Here is a 23,838-nt window from a genome sequence, read left to right on the forward strand (position 1 = left end):
AAACTTTATTTCTTTTTCCGGAATCATCCGGTGGTGGCAGCGGATACCAATTAATCCCCAAATCGGTCGCGTTACAATTTTACTAAAACGTATGCTCTATTAAAATGTACCAAGTGCCTGTTGTAATAAAGTTATCAAAGGGTACTTATCAAGTCGATCGACAGTTTTAAACCCCTAATAATTATGATTATCGCCCTGGTTGGGACTCCCTTTTCCTGACGAAGCCTCAGGTAGGGATGATTAGTTCTTCGACATTCAATCCAACCTGCTACCTGAAAGGGTAGCGTAAATTAATTACTTACCGCAACTGAATCAAACTATTGTAAATTTACTGTATTTAAAGTGAGGTTAAGTGATAGAGAGGGCTTGATAGCCCTAACTCTTTAATAAAGTCATTTTTAATTAATTTTTATTTCATTTCATATAAGTTGTTAGCAACTTTGGCCTACGTTCTTTATAAATGATTCAGATATAAACAATGATAACGCGTTACTGAAAAAAACATGTAAAATTGTCAAAAATGGAGAAAATTAAACATCAATGTTCTCTTCAATGAAGATGGGTTACCAATCAACAGCCGAGACTGTTCATTGAATCCATCAGCATAGCTTTGGAAAAAAATCTGAATGGCGAGGGACTTCAATTTTTTTTGCTTTTAGATTATGTAACGTTTTTAAAGCTACATTGATTTATTTTTTTAAATTAAAACTTAAATTAAATAAAAATTTTGGGATCGAAATATTGGGACTTAATTTTAGATTAGATTGTGAAATGTCAGGGTAAAATCGAACATGTAATCCTTTGGCAAGTTAGCACTGGTAGTTTTAAATTGTTAGGAAGGCAGGTTGACTGCCTTGAATTGATTAGAACTTGTCTTATTGTGAGTATTGTTCTCCTGGTTTGATACAGCTGGACCAATGAGAGAGCTCCACGGATGTCCTGCAAAGGTGATTGGAAAGGGAAGTATTTAAGCGCCCGCTCATAATTTTCGCCCTTCTTTTGGTTATTTTCGAGAGTAAAGTTAATTGCAGTGCGCCGTTTTTCTTAAATTTTTTTCCGCGAGCGATTTTGAGGTAAGCACCACTTTATTGTACGTTTTATTGAAATAGTCATCCTGATCTGATTTAAAATTAATTTTGTTGTCTTTTTATAGGAAAAAATTAAATTCATAGAAACTACAGAGCAATCTGAATAACTTATTCTCGAAGAACAATAGAGCATAATAGAATCATACAAGTTACATTTGGTTCATGCTTGCAAGAGAAGTGAATTAAAATTGAACTTTGTTAATAACTTTAATTGAGATTTGAAAAGGTAGTAATTTATTAATGTTTAACTGGAACTGTTTTATTGTGAATTATTAATTGAACATTAATTGAACTTTAATAATTGTTAGAGACTTGTAATCTGAATTGCAGAGACTTGAAAGTTAAGGTTCAAATAGTGTAAAGAGAAGTTGAAATTTTTATTTTGAATTTTGAGTGAACTTAGAAGTGAACATTTTTATTTTTGTTATTTCCAAGTGGTATTTCATTCTTATTTTAAAATTTTATTTTAGAAGAGAGCTCTGATTTTTAGTTTGATATATTTGATTAATATTTTTATTTCTTGCCAAAGGAATTTTTAAATTTACAAAAAGGTTTGTCAATTCTTTGTGGAAAATAGAGTGATAAAAATTCTGAAACGTTGAACTTATTATTTTGCCAGTTAAAAATAAATCCATTGTTTTTATTTAGAACTGTGATTTTTATTTTAGACAAACTAGATAATATTTAATAGTTAACAAATTTAGTAATACATTGTACTTAATATTCACTAGAATCTTTACTAATAAAAAAATATTTTATATCGTCTTGGATGTATTATTGATGATTTAAATATTAATACTCTGGAATATTAATATCAACAATCCAAGTCGTTATAGATTATTAGCAGAAACATGTTGGCTTACTGCATTTCATGATCTGATATACAGCTGTTAATTGGAAACAGTCATTTGAAGAGAATCGATGTTCTGTAGCAACTTTATCAATAAAACAAATCCGTATGACCGAGGACGTGTTATTCCATTTATATAGAACAGAAATAATTGTCTGAAAAGAACAAACAATTCATATTATTTTGATTTTAGAAATGGACAACAAAGTCCCCTCATATGATTATGTTTGTGTAATTTATTTACATGTACGTTTTTACTTTAAAAGAATTTTTAACAAACCTTAAAACCTGCTCCAAACAAAATGTTTCAAAGTCATTAATAGGTGATCTATAAGGTCTAAAAATGGTTAAATCCAAAGAAGGTACAGCATATGCTGCCGACTAAAAATGAAGTTCCGAAATAAGCTCATCCGGTTACTCCTTATCATAAATAATGTGTAAAAAGTCCTTACGTGTAAGGATTCCTACTCCTCCCTCTGAGGTACAGGACCTGCAGTAAATGTAATACAATTTGTAACCTTCTACAGAAAAAGCTATTTGAGTAATGCTAGAGAGCTAGTAATTTGATGCACAGGCTATGTCGGCATTTTCAGTGCAAAGGAAGAACTCAATTATATTAATTGTTTGTCAGCGATTGTACATTTTAGTGAAAAGCTCTTAATGGAAGCGAACCATCATTGCAGTTTTTAGATTTTATGAAAAGGTTCTACAATATCTAGGAGGCTCTTTCTTACTGTTGAGCCCGGAAACAGTTGATTTGGCCAACTAGCTAAGAGTGAATGAAGCATGTCAATTGTGAAACAAAAATACAGTCTATAGAATGAGAGCACTCACACTCTCAAAAAAGTCTCCAATCTTTGTCAGTGAGGAAGGTTATGGCAACTGTTTTTGGGATGCTAAGGTTGCGATTCTGGTTGATTTCCTTGAACTAGAATCAACAATCAACACAGAAGGTACTGTGAAACATTGCAGAAGCTACGGAGAGCGATACAAAACAAGCGTAGGGGGAAATTTAGCTGAAAAATGTTCAAGTATTGGATGATTTTGAATAGGAAGTGCGCCTTGTTGCCCAGATCTGGCACCAAGCGACTACAACCTCTTTCCAGCGATGGAGACCTGGCTCGCAACACAGCGCTTCGATAGTGACGCCGAACTTCACGCTGGCTTGAATCGTAATCGAAAAACTTTTCACGTTAAATTTCTCAATTTGAACGGTGATTACATTGAAAATAGCCAAAGAGTATAGCTTTTAAATGTACATAATAAAATGTTCATATTTCAGTTGGTTACTTTTTATTTCAAAACGTTGTTACTTTCTGGATAGCCCTCGTATTAAGATGCTGACCACTTCCACGTAGTGTCTTAAAGGAAACGGTTAAACGGAGTAGAGGTCGTGTTTGAAAACATAGAGAGATGCCAAAGCACGCTATTGATTGATTTGATCTCCGCATTGCTTGATCTTATGAAGACCCAGTAGATGGGGGAATTCAGTAAACACATTTTTAAGCTCTAAAGTTTTCATGGTACGTAAAAGTATTCCTCGGTCTCACAACTGCACAAGTAGTGCACCAGCTAAAGTGCACCACCAAATAGGACAACATTACCACTTTTATACTGCGGCATATGAGTCTGCTACAAACATGTCAGGTCTATAAGCACGGCTATCAACAAACATAACAATGCATTTTTATCTTTTTAATTTTGGTCTCTGTTCACCAGGACAAAATTAGTAAGTGCAGTGGAAAAAATTTAAGCATCTGGCGTGCAAGTATAAGTAAAATATTTGGAACCATAATAAAATCTTGAATATCAGTTTTCTTATAACTTCGAGTCCACAAGTGTAGCCATCTATCTGTGTTCTCCTTGTGACATAATTTAAAATTTTCAAATTTGAATACAAGATTGATTTTTTCTTAAAAATCTAAAGATAATACGCCGTTATAAAAAGGCAGAGGGTCCATACGAGTGTGAGGTTTTAATGGGGTCGATCATCATCAAAGATCAATAACTGCCCTCGGAATCACATGAGTTATTTTCGTCCATAAATAATTATTTATTGGTAGGAATATACATTTCACACATTATAGAGGCAGCACCTTACTGTCCACACTCCACAGCATCGGTAGATTACCAGAAGGCTACGCACGTATCTCGTTGGATTAAGTACAATGAGGTCATATGTATTAAGATTCTCAATACCTACCCCTACTTCATCATTCGTAAGCCATCTAGGGCAGTTCGACGTTGCTGTGTTGGATCGGTGTGTCCGAGCCGTTCTTCATTGTCTCATCATTCGAGTTCTTGAGGATTTCCGTAGATTTTTTAATTCAGAGAGTTCTTCTCGAGTAATCTTCAGTTTTAAAGTTAAGCTTTGGATTTTATCTACTCAGGGATATTGTAGATTGTTTTATTTTCTGAATCCTAGCTACCAGCTCATCTTGGTCACTGATAAACAGATATTCGTTTCAGTAGAGGCAATTCGGATTTCCTTTCTAGTAATTAGATGTAAAAATAATGTAAACTGAGGATGTAAGTATTTTTTCGAGATGCTGGGAGAGGTGGCATGTGATCCCCTTGCAGACGAAGACTACAGTGTGGTTAGTGACCGGATGGTTGCTGGTTTTTTTATTGACAGGGCTAAGTATCTCTGTCCTTCCAAGTTTGGTTTTCACAGTAACTTGCCTGGTCTTGTCTCAGACAACACCAACTTTTGTGAGTATTATTCTCCATACTTATACTTACCTTTTACTAGAAAAGTTTTGCATTTGTTTATTTGTTCAGTATTTAATGGCATTGTGATTTGAAATGATAAAGATGGAAGAAGTTTGTAAAAACTTAAAGGAGCTATTTAATACAGAAAGAATAAATTAAAATACTTTGTTTGAAGGTTATTTTTGACGATGGAAGGATTGTGAAGGAAACAGGATTTTTCCGGACATTTGCCATCGTTAAGTGAAACAAGAAAACAGTAACACTACGTTTCGAGATCTGCAATCTGATCTCTTCTTCAGGTAAAGAACTAACCTAATACATAATTACAAACTAGGTTAAAATAATAGGTATTCCGTAGTTTAGTTTAATGATTGGTGTTTTGTATAGTTTTTTTTATTAAGTGCATGTCTTTAGTGTTAGTGAAGTTGACATACAACATGTAGGTTGTGATTCCTGACTCAGGCGTGCCACAACGCTTTAGTAAGATTTATTTTAACCTAGTTTGTAATTATGTATTAGGTTAGTTCTTTACCTGAAGAAGAGATCAGATTGCAGATCTCGAAACGTAGTGTTACTGTTTTCTTGTTTCACTTAACGATGGCAAATGTCCGGAAAAATCCTGTTTCCTTCACAAATTAAAATAGTCACTTAGAATAATTGTTTCTTGTCTCTTCAATTATCCACTTTTATACACTTGTTAGTGCGTTTGTTTATTTACAGTAAGTTGCCTAAAGAACAAATTAAGTTCATCATTGTAAAGATAAGTTTCCCCACTCTACACATATGTTTCGTCACATTAAACAAACGTCTTGCCTCTTAAAACCTTAGTTTCCCCACTTGACACACATGTTTTACCAGCTTTCACACACTTCTTGCCAATTTTTATTGGAATTAAATTAATACTTAACAGCCCATTAAAGAAAGAAAACGTTTAATTAATTGTTCTAAATAAATATTCTTGGACAAAACCCATGTAGCTGGGTCTAATTATTTTATCACAAATCTTGAAAATGTGAGTTGTCATCTGTAACTCTTATTGTATGTAAATGCATTCATCGGCTATTAAATGATGTTTAGACAGTGGAGCTATAATATTTAAACCTGAAATAGACTCATTCTCCTAGACTAAAGAAATCCCCGAACCACCAAATGAAGCATGAATTATCATCTATTACTGAATAATTACATCTATAATGAACACTTCAAGCGACATACTCCAAAAACTTAGTGCAATATTTGTTGACGGGGTTCTAAATCTGTCTGAAAAGATAAAAATAGACCATCGTCTCGTCATTAGAGACAACAAGAAATGTGTCTGGTTTACTCTGCAGCCATTCGGTGTATCTAGTTGAAAACTTGTTCTCATTTTCTCATTAGGTGCAAAATTTGCAGTTGGTCTGGATATTGACTCCAGATTCCATGAATGAAGTCTATGAGACCATCAGGTACACAATTTCACAAGGTAGACTAAACGGAAGGTAAAGCGTTTGGAACTAAACTCAAAAGTAAAATTAAATCAATCCCATAGCTACGGTATGAAATACACCAAAATGTGGAAGAGGAATGGATCACTTGTACGAAATATATATAGAGAAATTTTTTGTCTTGTGTAAAAACCCGTGTCCATTTAATATTTTGTAAAAATAAAAATCAACGGAACATATTGCATAATTCTATTTGTAAATGATTCACTTAAAAACAATTCGATAGGAATTAATGTATTACGCAATGCAGCTTGAAGATGATCACTCAATGTATCAATATTTGACATTGAATTATCTGTTGACAGATACTAGAATATGAGTTGGCCGATTAGTTTGGCAACACTAGTACTTAACATGTGCTGTTGAGTTCACACAGTTAACTCGTGGCTCGTGGCAGTCCAGAACAGTAACTACAAACAGGTAATCCAGACTTAGATGGTTTGAGTTAAACTTATTCCTATTACATTGAGTATTCGTATGGACCATAGGGATACCGGATTGTAATACTGATATCTTTATTGACATAAATCTAAGCTAATTAGTTTAGGGTTATTATTAAATGTAATTTAAACAAATATAAAAATTTGGACTTACTTACAACCTACAGACAACTTAGTTTTACGCTAATTTAAAAAGTGCAAATAAAAATGCTTGCTAATTAATATAAATTAAAATTACCTTACGATGCTATTTTTACTATCTATATCTTTTAACTGCAGGCATGGTGGCAGGGGGAAATCAACACTACTCAATGCTACCCATAAATAAAATTCTACTAATTAAAAAGTTGGGTTGCCTTAAACAAAATCATTAAAATATTTTGTAGTATATCGAGTTTGCAGTGTTTTTTTAAATATTTTTTACCTCTTAGTTGTTAAATTTTTTACAACTGTTATATATAAAATGGTTAAAGTTTTTATATAATGAACTAAAAACTTAAAATGATTGTTTTTTTACTTTAGAGAAAATATTAGTTTTAAGGACTTCATAGTGAGTCTCTAATATTATAAGATTATGTTTGTACAGTATAATAACATTGTAGAATTAACCCTTCCTGCATCTTATTATTTCCATTCGCTAAACTCTCAAAAGTGTTAATATCTACCTTTCACAATTCGATTAATGCAAACAAAGTTAAAATGGCTAAATGTTTAGAATATTAGTTTTAAGGACTTCATAGTGAGTCTCTAATATTATAAGATTATTTTTGTACAGTATAATAACATTGTAGAATTAACCCTTCCTGCATCTTATTATTTCCATTCGCTAAACTCTCAAAAGTGTTAATATCTACCTTTCACAATTCGATTAATGCAAACAAAGTTAAAATGGCTAAATATTTAGAATATTAGTTTTAAGGACTTCATAGTGAGTCTCTAATATTATAAGATTATGTTTGTACAGTATAATAACATTGTAGAATTAACCCTTCCTGCATCTTATTATTTCAATTCTCTAAACTCTCAAAAGTGTTAATATCTACCTTTCACAATTCGATTAATGCAAACAAAGTTAAAATGGCTAAATATTTAGAATATTAGTTTTAAGGACTTCATAGTGAGTCTCTAATATTATAAGATTATGTTTGTACAGTATAATAACATTGTAGAATTAAACCTTCCTGCATCTTATTATTTCCATTCGCTAAACTCTCAAAAGTGTTAATATCTACCTTTCACAATTCGATTAATGCAAACAAAGTTAAAATGGCTAAATATTTAGAATATTAGTTTTAAGGACTTCATAGTGAGTCTCTAATATTATAAGATTATTTTTGTACAGTATAATAACATTGTAGAATTAACCCTTCCTGCATCTTATTATTTCCATTCGCTAAACTCTCAAAAGTGTTAATATCTACCTTTCACAATTCGATTAATGCAAACAAAGTTAAAATGGCTAAATGTTTAGAATATTAGTTTTAAGGACTTCATAGTGAGTCTCTAATATTATAAGATTATTTTTGTACAGTATAATAACATTGTAGAATTAACCCTTCCTGCATCTTATTATTTCCATTCGCTAAACTCTCAAAAGTGTTAATATCTACCTTTCACAATTCGATTAATGCAAACCAAGTTGAAATGGCTAAATGTTTAGAATATTAGTTTTAAGGACTTCATAGTGAGTCTCTAATATTATAAGATTATGTGTGTACAGTATAATAACATTGTAGAATTAACCCTTCCTGCATCTTATTATTTCCATTCGCTAAACTCTCAAAAGTGTTAATATCTACCTTTCACAATTCGATTAATGCAAACAAAGTTAAAATGGCTAAATATTTAGAATATTAGTTTTAAGGACTTCATAGTGAGTCTCTAATATTATAAGATTATGTTTGTACAGTATAATAACATTGTAGAATTAACCCTTCCTGCATCTTATTATTTCCATTCGCTAAACTCTCAAAAGTGTTAATATCTACCTTTCACAATTCGATTAATGCAAACAAAGTTAAAATGGCAAAATATTTAGAAAGTGAAGAGTAGGGTTTTATTAATCTTCAGCCACTTTGTAAATCTATTGGTATCGTTTAAATGGAGCTATAGAAAGATAAGGCACATATTATATTAATAATTCCTTCTGATTAGGTATATCATATATTTGGAATGTTATTGTGAAAAATAATAACGTTAGAATTATGTAAATTATTTTATTTGCAATTATAATACACTTAAAAAAATCCACACCAATCTGTACAAAACGTTCAGTAAATACTTAACAGGTCTTTACTGTACCCATTCTTTGTAATTTAAAAGCGGTTTGACGTCACATTTTGTATCCTAACGGTGTATTAAATACTACTTAATCGAGAGTTCGGGATATATATAAGTATAAATACTTGTAGTGAATTGGTTCTTGGGAAAGATATATCAATGTAAAGTAGTATCAATGGCTAATACTAAACTTTCAATCAATATGGGGCAAATAGGCCAATTGAACATCTATGTTACAGTAACAAAACCCGCGCAGTCTGATATTAAAATATAGTTTTATAGATTCGGTTCTCCTTTGTTATGTTCTATTATAATTATATTACCTGATGCCTTTAGGGACAGGAAGCTACAAAGAAGGGACAGTCCGTCTGGACTCAGAGGGTCGAGGCAGTGGCACCCTTATTGTTGTTTGACACAGATTGTATCCACAAGAAAATCTCTGTATCCACTGAAATGTCCATGGACATTCTGTAATATAGCTACATCAGCACTATCGTATATTACGGGGATTACAAATAAAATAAAAGTGCAAACAGTATAATTTTATTGTGTTATCGTAAATGTAATGTTAAAGGTTAATATAATGTTATAAATGTAAAACATAAGTCTCAATCCATTGTTAGAAGTTTGTTTTTATCGATGGAAGGATTGTGAAGGAAACAGGATTTTTCCAGACATTTACCAGCTTTCGGTGATATAAAAAATCAGTAACACCACGTTTCGTTCCTGCAATCTGATCTCTTCTTCAGGGAAATATAGAACCTAACACACAATTACAAACTAGGTTACAAATAAACAAATCATACCAAAGCGTTGTGACACGCCTAAGTCAGGAATCACAACCACCATGTTTTATGTCAACTTCACTAACTCTAAAACATGCTCTTAATAAAAAAATAAACACAACACTAATAATTATTAAAACTGAACTACAGAATACAAGTCACAATAGGTCTGCATTGTGATGGCAAATATCCGGAAAAATCCCGTTTCCTTTTCAGTTCATCATACAAAAGTGAAAAGTAACTCTTCAGGCAAGTTTGAGTTTTACCTGCTGAAATCCAAATTTTTCGTCCACTCTGGAGAATATTGTGTTAAAATTGGTTTTTTATTAAATATTTCACATTGGACGAATATTATATGAATTAGGTTATGTAATAAATGTCTTAATCTGAGATTTAGTTTATAGTATACATTTAAGTATATTTTAATAGGAAAGATTTCTATTTAAATAAAATTATGATCTCTTTCATCTAATTATTTTTGTTTACAGGTGAACATTCTTGACACCGAGCGAAAAATGATTCACACTGCGCAGCATCTTTCCAGGGTGTTAAGTACTGTTTCTTGAAATTTCATTAACCCCGGAAGCGGTTGATGCTCCATTTCACATCTACCGCTTAACGCCTTGACGCCGATGAGAACAACTAATATTACAACAATAACAAAGGGGACCACGCAGTAGAAGCCTTGGCAACGAAGATTGTTGTGTTGTTATGTGAAGAACATCTGAAGACGTTGTGGCAATTCTAGTTCTATTCCTCGCTATAATTTAAAATTGTTAGGGAACAACTTTCTAAGAAGCAAAATTTCGCTCGGTGGACTTATTAGTTAGTTTGAACGAGTAAAAATGCAAAACAGTGAATTTGTAATGCTTGAATGCTTATGTTTCTTTACATCCACGGACCACATGATATAATTACTCTAATTTGACAAGATATGCACGTCCGAAGCTGATTAGACTTGATAGGGGTAAAGAAACACAGCATAAATATGAGACACCCCTCAGGCTCGCGTTATAAAATAGAAACATTGCCGAAGGAGATACTGTGGTTCAGTCAAATGTTTGGGGGGTTTCCAATAAAATACGCGATAGACGCAAATGGCAATAGGAGATTAAAATTTTCCCCATTAGTGTTTTCGTGGGGCGTGATTGTTGTCATAGTGCAATCAGTGGTGCTGATGATGTGGCTCGGAATGATCTACAAGGAGGCCTTCTCCGGACTGAAAGTGGAAGTCGTGAGCAATACCACACTGCTGGTGGTGACTTTGGATGTCCTCTCCCTGACTTTGATGATACTTGTAGTATTTGCCAGCTACTTGAGGAAGTTCAAGACGTTCATTGCCGTGTGCGAGCTACTGGAGAAGGTCGATGAGAGTCTGCAACAGAAGATGTACGGGTTCAGAACCAGACTGCGGGTACTGATCATCTTCCTGTTCACGGTGATAATTCTGACATACTCCGCCATTACCGAGTACAAGAGGCCTTTGTTCCAAGAAATCAAGTTGCTGGAGGTCTTCAGATCGGTGATAAGCCATATTCCCATAGTAAATGTGTACTGCACTCAATCGGCTCTCTTTGTCCACTTCACGTACATCACAAACACTATTGCCAAGAGATTCAAGATCAACAACGCCAGAATTAAGCAGGAAGTGACCAGGAGGTGTCTGATAAATCAATGTCTGCCCAGTGAAGAAACAAGTAAGTGGAAGTTAAGCAATATTAAGTCCAATGAGACTCAACTAGAGCTAAATTGACCATAGTTTTTACTTTGACTCAGTGATATCAATCATATTACACAATATTTTACACAATGTATTAACTTGTGAGTGTTAAATTAATTCATAACAACTAACAACTCTAATACATATGCTTTAAGTTAGTTTTACCTCTGAATAATTAAATACTTCCTTTTATCTGATTCACATCGCCGGAAATTTATTAGTTGTAAAAGTATGTCTAATAATAAAAAATAAAAATTAATTATCTTTGTATGTGTCAGTAAACGGAAGTATTTTCGATGTAAAAGAAAAGTTATAATAAAAATTTTATGTACCGGGTGTCTTAAAAGTCCCATTCCCTACTTAATTTCTTATGAATAGAAATGGAGAATGAAAAGAACAGAACTTGTTTTGTCAGACACATTCAGTCCAGTTAATATGTCAAAGTGGTATGAATGTGTCTCACATACTAACTGGAAAAAAAATAAAAGATGATATAGCAAAATCAGTTATTTGTCTTCCCAGGACTCACTAATGGGATTCGGTCAGATATTACACAACCTAATAAATGGTGTGTTAATCATAATGGAATTTTTTACGGTTTTGGGTCCTAAGTTCTCAAAATAATCACTGAGTAAATTTCTTATCTGCCTTACAATAACTTTAAATGTAATTTTAAATGTGGAATTTTTATAAAAAAGGCATTTCATAATTGGCCACCAAATTTGATATAGTAACATTAGAGACCTCTAGTTTTACAATACCTTTAAAATGAGGTGTCACTTGCTAGGGGTTCCTATTTGATAAGTTTTACTTACCCAAAAAATACCCCATTTGGTGGGGGACCTCCTGAGTTGGTCATATAAACATCACCCAAAGTACATCATTGCATCTCTATTCAAAGTTAATTGGGGGGGGGGGGATTGAAATTTTAAGACACCCGGTATAACTAAAGTTTATACCTTAAAGATAACACTCCATATCTCCATTTTTGGCAAAGGTAAGTATAATGAATACAAAAACTTTGAGTTTGGACATTAACTTTATCTTTAATGCCAAAAAATTAAAATAATAAAATTATCAGGACATTAAAAACTATCAGATGTACATTTTTTGATTCATCAAAATATAAAATTTCATCTGATTTTTACCACATTTACAAATTTAACTTTACTCTAGATTGAAATTAAAATGTCATACCATTCCAGCGAACATTATAATATATATTTTTTTTAATTCTCTGTATGGGTTCTCTGTAGATTATTTAATGTTAAAGCGTTGCTGCAGATTAAAAAGACTCTCCAAAGCCAAATAGAGCAAAAAATATCATAATCTTGTTACAGCTATTGGTTGTATTCATCCAGAAGCTCATAGCATATTTACATAAAGATGGAAATTTCTGTAAAACCTACATTTTAGACTATAGGCGTCTTGGGACAGGTATCTGCACTATGTTTGTACTATTATAAAAAAAGTTTACACTATGAAGGGAGAAATAACAGAAACTCCATATTGCACTACATAAAGAGGGAATTAAATATTATTTCAAGATTACCATACTTGCTTTTGTTAATCACACCATGCCATTACTGTTGGTTCATTTCAGAGTCAAGTCCATTAGACGATTCGTCTAAATGTGAACTGAAGGTGCTAGTAGACAACTACTGGCTTCTCTGCGACGCGGTTCATCTAGCCAACGACTTCTACTGTGACCAACTCCTCGTTACCGTCCTGTCATCGTTTTGTCACATCACAATCGCTCTCTACTACCTCATCGTCCACATAACTACGGGTGACTCCATGTACATCACCAACGACGGTGCTTGGGTCCTGTTTCACATCCTACACCTTATTCTGCTAATCCGTCCTAGTACAGAAGTTACGGAGTCTGTAAGTTCAACTGTATTTAGCAACTGAGTAAGAATGGATCGGTCTGGAATTAAAGGTTTCTTCAGATCGCGCAGGATGTACTCCTGTTTCCATGACCTGGAAGTTGACAGTGTAGCCTGAGCATGTGATCTCCTTGTTGGTAGGAACCGCTACCTACTTAGTGCTTTGAACATTGTAGAATGGAGTATTTGAGTTGATCTTTGGAAGCAACGGTAAAGAAAGGTTTTGGAGAGGAGTATCTGAGTTTGTGACCAAATGCACTATTTGATCGTGTTTAGATGCGATAAAAAAGAATCAGGATGAACCATCTCAGGAATTTCGAATTCTTCCAGAAACTTATACTCCTCCGAATTCGCCATTATGCTCCACCCTCTCCAGTCTAAGCACGCCCTTATGTGTAAGATAGCAAGAAAATTTGACTCTTTGGGAACCCCAGCAAATCTAACAGTCATCTACCGCAGTAGACTAGACCTATCGAACTATTTATCCTGATTTACAGAATCCTGGATTTACAAAGGTTGCCCGAATATAATTGAAACATCGGTTTTGCTGGGCCCAGTACGGGTTCATATATAAACCTTTCTGGTGTTATCATTAAGTATTAAGTTAGAAAAAGGTGTCAAAGTTTCGTAAATATTTCAAGATATTTTGTAAGTTTATTTTACAAGATAATACTAAAGCTTCTCACATTTTCTTGATTTAAAATATATAAACCTTTCTGGTGTTATCATTAAGTATTAAGTTAGAAAAAGGTGTCAAAGTTTCGTAAATATTTCAAGATATTTTGTAAGTTTATTTTACAAGATAATACTAAAGCTTCTCACATTTTCTTGATTTAAAATATATAAACCTTTCTGGTGTTATCATTAAGTATTAAGTTAGAAAAAGGTGTCAAAGTTTCGTAAATATTTCAAGATATTTTGTAAGTTTATTTTACAAGATAATACTAAAGCTTCTCACATTTTCTTGATTTAAAATATATAAACCTTTCTGGTGTTATCATTAAGTATTAAGTTAGAAAAAGGTGTCAAAGTTTCGTAAATATTTCAAGATATTTTGTAAGTTTATTTTACAAGATAATACTAAAGCTTCTCACATTTTCTTGATTTAAAATATATAAACCTTTCTGGTGTTATCATTAAGTATTAAGTTAGAAAAAGGTGTCAAAGTTTCGTAAATATTTCAAGATATTTTGTAAGTTTATTTTACAAGATAATACTAAAGCTTCTCACATTTTCTTGATTTAAAATATATAAACCTTTCTGGTGTTATCATTAAGTATTAAGTTAGAAAAAGGTGTCAAAGTTTCGTAAATATTTCAAGATATTTTGTAAGTTTATTTTACAAGATAATACTAAAGCTTCTCACATTTTCTTGATTTAAAATATATAAACCTTTCTGGTGTTATCATTAAGTATTAAGTTAGAAAAAGGTGTCAAAGTTTCGTAAATATTTCAAGATATTTTGTTAGTTTATTTTACAAGATAATACTAAAGCTTCTCACATTTTCTTGATTTAAAATATATAAACCTTTCTGGTGTTATCATTAAGTATTAAGTTAGAAAAAGGTGTCAAAGTTTCGTAAATATTTCAAGATATTTTGTAAGTTTATTTTACAAGATAATACTAAAGCTTCTCACATTTTCTTGATTTAAAATATATAAACCTTTCTGGTGTTATCATTAAGTATTAAGTTAGAAAAAGGTGTCAAAGTTTCGTAAATATTTCAAGATATTTTGTAAGTTTATTTTACAAGATAATACTAAAGCTTCTCACATTTTCTTGATTTAAAATATATAAATATTTCTGGTGTTTATTAAATGGCCTTTAGATAGCTTTATTTCAGGTTAGTGTACTAATAGTTGATTGCCTCTCCAATAACTACCCACGTTGTTCAGATTTCCTCTCCTCAACCTTGTTTCTCTAAATTATGATTTCTTGAAATCAGTATTACCTCCTCCATTGAGCGTATATTTTATCCTTTGAAAGTAATGAGAAATATTTTTCTATATGTTTACTAACAATAATTGCGTTCAATAATTGTACAATATTAAAATCATTTAACAGTTAGTTGTCATATATTCTTAGCAAAATAGTTATAGAAATACTATTTCACACTGTCTCTTGTATACTTTAACATTGAATTTTGATTGAAGTTTAAATATGAAGTAAAATTAAATTACAAATGCCTTTATTAAAGAGGCAGAGCTAGGGCGTAAACCTTCTCTACCACTCAACCTCACATCATATACAGTTAATTAAAAGTAATTGAATACAGACACATGTAAACTGTTAACATACTTTATATTAAAATGTAAACAAAATTGCTTAATTCACAGAAAATAACTCATGACCTTAATAATTTAACTCTTAATGAAAGATAAAGAAAAGGAACTAACAATGTAAAAGATATCGTGTTAAAAATAGTAGTAAACATAGATTAGATACTATTATAAGTAACACTTTTGCAATGAATAATTATAATGAAAACTTACTTTTAGAACTTTAATTTTAAATTAAAACTTACGGATAAATTATGCAAAACAGATTATAAAGCAAAGGAGATCTTTTGTTCGGTCTTATGTATGTATTTTTCATCCAGACCAGCTATAATATCAAAATCTTCATATAATATCCAATTCGTATTTTTATTTAACATATGAATACTGCTGACCGCTATTTATCCCTAGTTACTTTCAAATAGAATATATATTCTATTGTACATGATACACACTTGGTTCCAGGCGGAGGCGACCGCTCCAACAGTGTGCAAGCTGATAAACATGTGTACGGACTCAACATTGACACGACAGGTAAGCTATCATATAATATCTGGAGTATTTCATAATAATTTGAAATCTGTTTATGCTAATCCGTAGCTCATATTTTTAATCTCTGATTTTGACTGCAAAATGGTTAATGAGTCGAATACGGTATACCAGTTTTGTGGCGAGGTAACAAGATGTCTACAGATAGTAATAGTATACATAAGGTTCAGTGTATCTCAAAGAAATACCACCTCCATTTGTATTGCTACTCGGTAAAGATGATTGGGTAGTAAAGAGTAACCTTTAAGGTGGTAAGGCTGGAATATAGTTAGGGCCTAATGATAATTTACAACGTTATATTTGGAAATGGTGTAAAAATATTGAATTAATATTTATAAACAGATCAGATATGTTACATCGTGTTGTGTATTAATAGTTTGTTATATCCTGGTCTGGAGACTGTTTACATAGCCTTACTCTACACATCCATTTGTATTGCTACTCGGTAAAGATGATTGGGTAGTAAAGAGTAACCTTTAAGGTGGTAAGGCTGGAATTTAGTTAGGGCCTAATGATAATTTACAACGTTATATTTGGAAATGGTGTAAAAATATTGAATTAATATTTATAAACAGATCAGATATGTTACATCGTGTTGTGTATTAATAGTTTGTTATATCCTGGTCTGGAGACTGTTTACATAGCCTTACTCTACACATCCATTTGTATTGCTACTCGGTAAAGATGATTGGGTAGTAAAGAGTAACCTTTAAGGTGGTAAGGCTGGAATATAGTTAGGGCCTAATGATAATTTACAACGTTATATTTGGAAATGGTTTAAAAATATTGAATTAATATTTATAATCAGATCAGATATGTTACATCGTGTTGTGTATTAATAGTTTGTTATATCCTGGTCTGGAGACTGTTTACATAGCCTTACTCTACACATCCATTTGTATTGCTACTCGGTAAAGATGATTGGGTAGTAAAGATTAACCTTTAAGGTGGTAAGGCTGGAATATAGTTAGGGCCTAATGATAATTTACAACGTTATATTTGGAAATGGTTTAAAAATATTGAATTAATATTTATAATCAGATCAGATATGTTACATCGTGTTGTGTATTAATAGTTTGTTATATCCTGGTCTGGAGACTGTTTACATAGCCTTACTCTACACATCCATTTGTATTGCTACTCGGTAAAGATGATTGGGTAGTAAAGATTAACCTTTAAGGTGGTAAGGCTGGAATATAGTTAGGGCCTAATGATAATTTACAACGTTATATTTGGAAATGGTGTAAAAATATTGAATTAATATTTATAAACAGATCAGATATGTTACATCGTGTTGTGTATTAATAGTTTGTTATATCCTGGTCTGGAGACTGTTTACATAGCCTTACTCTACACATCCATTTCTGTAGACTGCTATAGTATTGGAGTAAACAATTCCACTTTATAATGGACTTTTTATCGGCCTATGGACAGAACGAAAGATAAAATATGACATGGAGGAAACAATAATTCAATGATTTGAATATAACTTACTGAAAAAGCCCGCGTATCTAAATAAGAGAATTTATAGCAAGATTCTGTTTTAGAAATTGTCTATTCAAAATTACTAATCCACGTTAATTATTTGTTAGAAGTGTTGTTTATAGTTGGTATAACAGGTACAGCAAAAATTAATTTTATTTTTAAACAGTGATTTTGATATAGTATCTATTTAGATACAGCAGTTTTAGTTTTTCAGACAGTTATAGTTGTAGAAACATACTTCTACCTTTAATACAAAAGATACAAATATTCAACTTGTACCAGGCACTCAAGCAATGCTGAGAGTGCACATACGATTGCTGACTATCCAGATTGAGTTGAGCATACTCCCATTAAATGAGAGTATGCTACATCAATTTTGTAAAGAAACCATGCTTTTTTTCGATATATTATATTTTATATTGGAATTAATTGAGTACGTAGTTGTCTTATTGTTGTTGCCTTGTTGTCTTATGAATTATATAGTTGACATGTGCCTTTCTTCTTCGTAAGCGTAGTATATGCCTCTGAATGCATAACATATTTTATTAACATTTTTGAAATTAATATACATAAAACTATGTATTGTATTATTGTTTCGATAATGTAAAAATGCATATTATATGAAAAAAAAATCACATGAACTTCAGTTTACACAATTCTACTGACAATTCATCTATTTCTAGGTTATCCAGACTTAATTTATGCTTATTTTGGTTTTGTATCAATATATTGAAAACATAATTAATTGGAAGGTGCAGTTAATAGAGCTTCATCCTTAAATTTGAATAAAATTTACCACATGCAACAGAAAATAGCATCGGCCTTTGTAATAAAACTTACATGCTTCAATGCGTGGCTTCACTCGAAATTACACACTTGCTTTTGGTTTAAATGCCTGTAATTGTAAATATCAAAAAGTACCACGCACCTTTTTAAACTATTGAATAACGTTCCTTGGTTCGAAAAACATGACCAACGCAATAGTACAGCACAATTGGAATTTCTTCGTACCAAACACATTTTTTAAATTAGGATTTAATATTTAATACTGAATGAATACTACAGCATATATTAGTACTCAGTAAGAAAATGTCTGTGCTGTTTTGAGAATAATATTTAATTATTACTTTAAATTAACGCAGCTATTTATGTGTTAAAAATATATTATGTGAATAAAATATATCTCCTATTTTACGATATTTCCGATTATTTATGCTAATACCACATGTATTAAGATATTCATTAATTACACATAAAGTTGCTTGAACGTATGTTGTTTATGATATAAAAAAAGGAGGAAACAGGATTTTTCTGGACATTTGGTATCGTTCAGTGATATAAAAACTAATATCACTTGGTTTTGAGATCTGCAATCTGATCTATTCTACAGGTGAATAACTAACCTAGCACATGCCTACAATCTGGTTAAAATAAACAAATAATACCAAAGCGTTTTAAATCTCATAACTCATAGATCACAAATACCATGTTGTGTGTTAAATCCACGTAGACTAACCTAAAACATGCCTACAATCTAGGTTAAAATAAACAAATCATACCAAAGCGTTTTAAATCTCATAACTCATAGATCACAAAAACCATGTTGTGTATTATTAAATCCACGTAGACTAACCTAAAACATGCCTACAATCTGGTTAAAATAAACAAACCATACCAAAGCGTTTTAAATCTCATAACTCATAGATCACAAAAACCATGTTGTGTATTAAATCCACGTAGACTAACCTAAAACATGCCTACAATCTGGTTAAAATAAACAAATCATACCAAAGCGTTTTAAATCTCATAACTCATAGATCACAAAAACCATGTTGTGTATTAAATCCACGTAGACTAACCTAAAACATGCCTACAATCTGGTTAAAATAAACAAATAATACCAAAGCGTTTTAAATCTCATAACTCATAGATCACAAATACCATGTTGTGTGTTAAATCCACGTAGACTAACCTAAAACATGCCTACAATCTAGGTTAAAATAAACAAATCATACCAAAGCGTTTTAAATCTCATAACTCATAGATCACAAAAACCATGTTGTGTATTATTAAATCCACGTAGACTAACCTAAAACATGCCTACAATCTGGTTAAAATAAACAAACCATACCAAAGCGTTTTAAATCTCATAACTCATAGATCACAAAAACCATGTTGTGTATTAAATCCACGTAGACTAACCTAAAACATGCCTACAATCTGGTTAAAATAAACAAATCATACCAAAGCGTTTTAAATCTCATAACTCATAGATCACAAAAACCATGTTGTGTATTAAATCCACGTAGACTAACCTAAAACATGCCTACAATCTAGGTTAAAATAAACAAATCATACCAGAGCGTTTTAAATCTCATAACTCATAGATCACAAAAACTATGTTGTGTATTAAATCCACGTAGACTAACCTAAAACATGCCTACAATCTAGGTTAAAATAAACAAGTCATACCAAAGCGTTTTAAATCTCATAACTCATAGATCACAAAAACCATGTTGTGTATTAAATCCACGTAGACTAACCTAAAACATGCCTACAATCTAGGTTAAAATAAACAAACCATACCAAAGCGTTTTAAATCTCATAACTCATAGATCACAAAACCATGTTTTGTATTAAATCCACGTAGATTAACCTAAAACATGCCTACAATCTAGGTTAAAATAAACAAATCATACCAAAGCGTTTAAAATCTCATAACTCATAGATCACAAAAACCATGTTGTGTATTAAATCCACGTAGACTAACCTAAAACATGCCTACAATCTAGGTTAAAATAAACAAATCATACCAGAGCGTTTTAAATCTCATAACTCATAGATCACAAAAACCATGTTGTGTATTAAATCCACGTAGACTAACCTAAAACATGCCTACAATCTGGTTAAAATAAACAAACCATACCAAAGCGTTTTAAATCTCATAACTCATAGATCACAAAAACCATGTTGTGTATTAAATCCACGTAGACTAACCTAAAACATGCACTTAATATTAGCAAAACGCTAGTTATTAAAACTGAACTATACAATACAGGTTAGCACTCAACGATCTACCACATAGAAGTTGCGTTTAATTTTTTTTACAAAATGGTCAATGTTTTCAATTCAATAGAAATGCTCACCAAGTAAAACAGAAGAACAATCTAAAATGTATGAAATAATTATTTGGGGTTCGTTTTGTTTCAGCTGGAATCATTTTTGCTACAGCTGCCCAACCACAATGCACGGTTTTGTGCACTTGGCTTTTTTGATCTCAACAATGAAACTCTAACCTCGGTATTTATCAATTTTTTAGTTACTTATTATAGTCTACTTTTTCACAGTAACTGAATGTTACAACGATGTATTTTATGTATCGAACCTGTAATATTCCAGGTATTTTTTCTGTTGTTTCAGAATCTAATGTTCGTAATATAAATATACAATTTCCATATAAGTAGATATTGTAGATAACATCTCTCAAGAAAATTATTCATTCTTTTATTATTAAATTTAGGAAACTTTGATTAAAACAATGTACAGAAACTAATATACAATAGCTGATCTATGAACTTTAATTTTAGTTGCATTGTATTTATGATGCATATTACACTGTAACTAAACGCTGGAAGGCATTCTGTAAGTTTGAACACACACGAAAGTTACACTGTGGCTTCAAGTCAGCACCTAATAAAGTATTTGTCAAGAAATCACCAAAAAGCACATACTCTCTTATTCTATAAATTACGAAAATTAAAATAGATACCAAATTACGTAGGTACAGTTAACATCTTAGTGATTATTAAAAGTTAATTACTTACTGCAAGCTCCAACGTTTTATAAGAATATGACGTAGAACATAGGTTAAATAAATTTAATTATATAAAGGGGCACTTCTTTCACAAGTGTGATTCTAAAACCTTTAACCTTTAAAGAAAAATGAGAGAAAACCAGCATTGGTAACATATCAGTACATAAATGTGTATAAAGTGGTTATTAATAGTCTGAATAAAAATTTTATCCCTTAGAAAATTCCAGTTTTATATCCCACAGTCTGTTCTGTTTTTTTTATCAAGGGCAAAGTGTGCACCCTAAGAAATGTAAAAAATACTACTAAAAGAAAGTAAATAACTTAATTGTTTTATGTGATAGGTATGTAAATGGAAAGACTCAGTGTTTGAAGTACCTTTTCCTTTGCAAAAGGTGTTCACGCACAGAACCTACACTGCATGTTGATTTGCGAGTAAACGTATTCTTTATTCGATGCAGTTTTAAATATACCGATCATATTCGGTATTCTTAACTTTGCCATTATTATCGACAATTTATCACCGTCTTTATTTGCATTGCATTAATAATCTGGTTTAGACCGAACAAATAAGCTAAACAATTAAACCATCCACGCTTAATTAAATGCATAGAAACACAAAATGGTAATGTTTAAGTTAAAATTTATACAAAAAATAGCAATAAGTTATGGTTTAACTACGCAAACGGTATATGTACTCAAACACTCAAAATTACCAATACAAATGTCACACCGGGAAGATAGAGCGTCAAGGACAAAGGTAAGTCCTTTACTTAAAACATGTAGGGGTACCAACCTCAAACTATTCAGGAAATGAATTTACCTTATTGGCTTCGAGTGCCCCAGAATAACCTCCTATGTAATAAAAATCAGAAAGGTATTTTTAAGAAGAAATTCATCCTTTTCAAACATTAACGATTTAATCGTACGCTTTAATTTCCTAATTAATCATTACGTTACTTTTGAGAACATGTTATTGAGCGTATTTAGCGTCAGTAAATGATAAGAATAATGAGTTGCATATAAAATTGAAATCTCTAGAAATGAATGTATACACGATATTATCACAGTAAAGTAAAGATACCCCCGCAGAAATGGAATCTATGATTTTAAGATACGCTCAGTAAATACTGGATTTGTCCCAATATTAAGTGCAACTCGTATCTTAATACTTTTTTATGGATTCACTCTTACGTCATGAACCTAGTTCTAGTTCATGGGTCTTACTACTAGCTATAAAAGACAAAAGGGGTTGGCCCCGGAAAACGAGCTGTAAGAGTAGAGATTCACAATATACAAAGTTATAGTGGAACGAAAACTGGACACTTTCTTTTAGAACGCAAACCTGTCTCTATATTTATTTCATTTCTACGTCTGTATAATTACAGGCAACAGAGATTCCACTCTAAACGTTGCCAAATTAATTCTTAATGTGTACCAAAGTGTAAAATGATTCTTGTTTGTGCAGATGGCTGGAGTGGTGACTACTTACGTGGTAATTCTCTTCCAGTTCCAGTCGCAGAACCAGACTTTATGAATGGATACACAGGCGTTTACAAACTGGATATAAAAGTCGTCTTCTCAGATTGTAGATTGATGCAGAACACTTTATGTCTTTGGGAATTTATTAGGACTAAATCGATGCTGTATTATTGGGTGAGACACTGATAGAAATTCATAAATATAGGTCCTTATCTAAAATGGTACAATTTTCCTACTTACTGATTAAAAACATCGAGGATAACTCATATTCATATCTAAATTAAATATTTTGAAAATGTTTAAAAAACTGCAATTTGTTACTCGAGTTTCAGAAAAGGTCATGTTTAATATTTAAAACCATTAAATTTTAAATACAGGGTTTGCAAAACTTTAAAGTCACTAAGTATGTTAAACTCAAAAGTAGAATGAAAGATAATATGTACATTTTTATGACGGTTGTCTTATAAATTTTTACTCTATAGAGACATATACTGTTATTATAATAAAGACGCATTTAAAAAATTATTTATTCTATATTTGATAAACCATTAAAAACCCTACTCTTAATAATTACAAGCAAAGTGCCACCTTCTGAAATAGAATACAAATATTCTGGAAGACTAAGCATGAGGTAACATTTGTTGATAAATAAACGCTAACTTTAAGCATTTTTGGAAACCCATACATATAGTACCAATGAAGAATTAAAGGTTTAGTACTGAGTAATATTCAATAACAGATATTCCCTGAAAACTAGATAAAAGAGTAACGAGTGCATGGCAAATATAACTATAGTGAAAATGTATTTGAAAACTACCTAAAAATCAATATACTAACGCTGCTCTGCATTTTTCTCGTATACCACTTATCTGGTATCCCAGCCAATGTACAGGAAAAGGAAGATATCCTATTAAATATGCCTTCGGTTCTACAGACAAGTAGAGTGAACTCTTAAAATAGACAAACTCTTATTTTGAAATGAGAAT

General features: G+C 31.6%; 1 protein-coding gene across 1 annotated transcript; it reads left to right on the forward strand.

Moving 5' to 3' along the window:
- The first annotated feature begins 6,471 nt into the window (after positions 1-6,471).
- LOC124370040 lies at positions 6,472-23,377 on the forward strand. The gene is made up of 6 exons (XM_046828353.1): positions 6,472-6,554; positions 10,128-11,336; positions 12,963-13,246; positions 15,991-16,059; positions 20,770-20,859; positions 22,839-23,377. Exons 2-6 carry the CDS (start codon positions 10,628-10,630, stop codon positions 22,905-22,907), a joined length of 1,221 nt encoding a protein of 406 aa, XP_046684309.1. The 5' UTR covers positions 6,472-6,554; positions 10,128-10,627; the 3' UTR covers positions 22,908-23,377.
- Positions 23,378-23,838: the final 461 nt, after the last annotated feature.

Source organism: Homalodisca vitripennis, chromosome X (assembly GCF_021130785.1).
Source record: "Homalodisca vitripennis isolate AUS2020 chromosome X, UT_GWSS_2.1, whole genome shotgun sequence".
Classification (NCBI taxonomy): Eukaryota; Metazoa; Arthropoda; class Insecta; order Hemiptera; family Cicadellidae; genus Homalodisca; species Homalodisca vitripennis.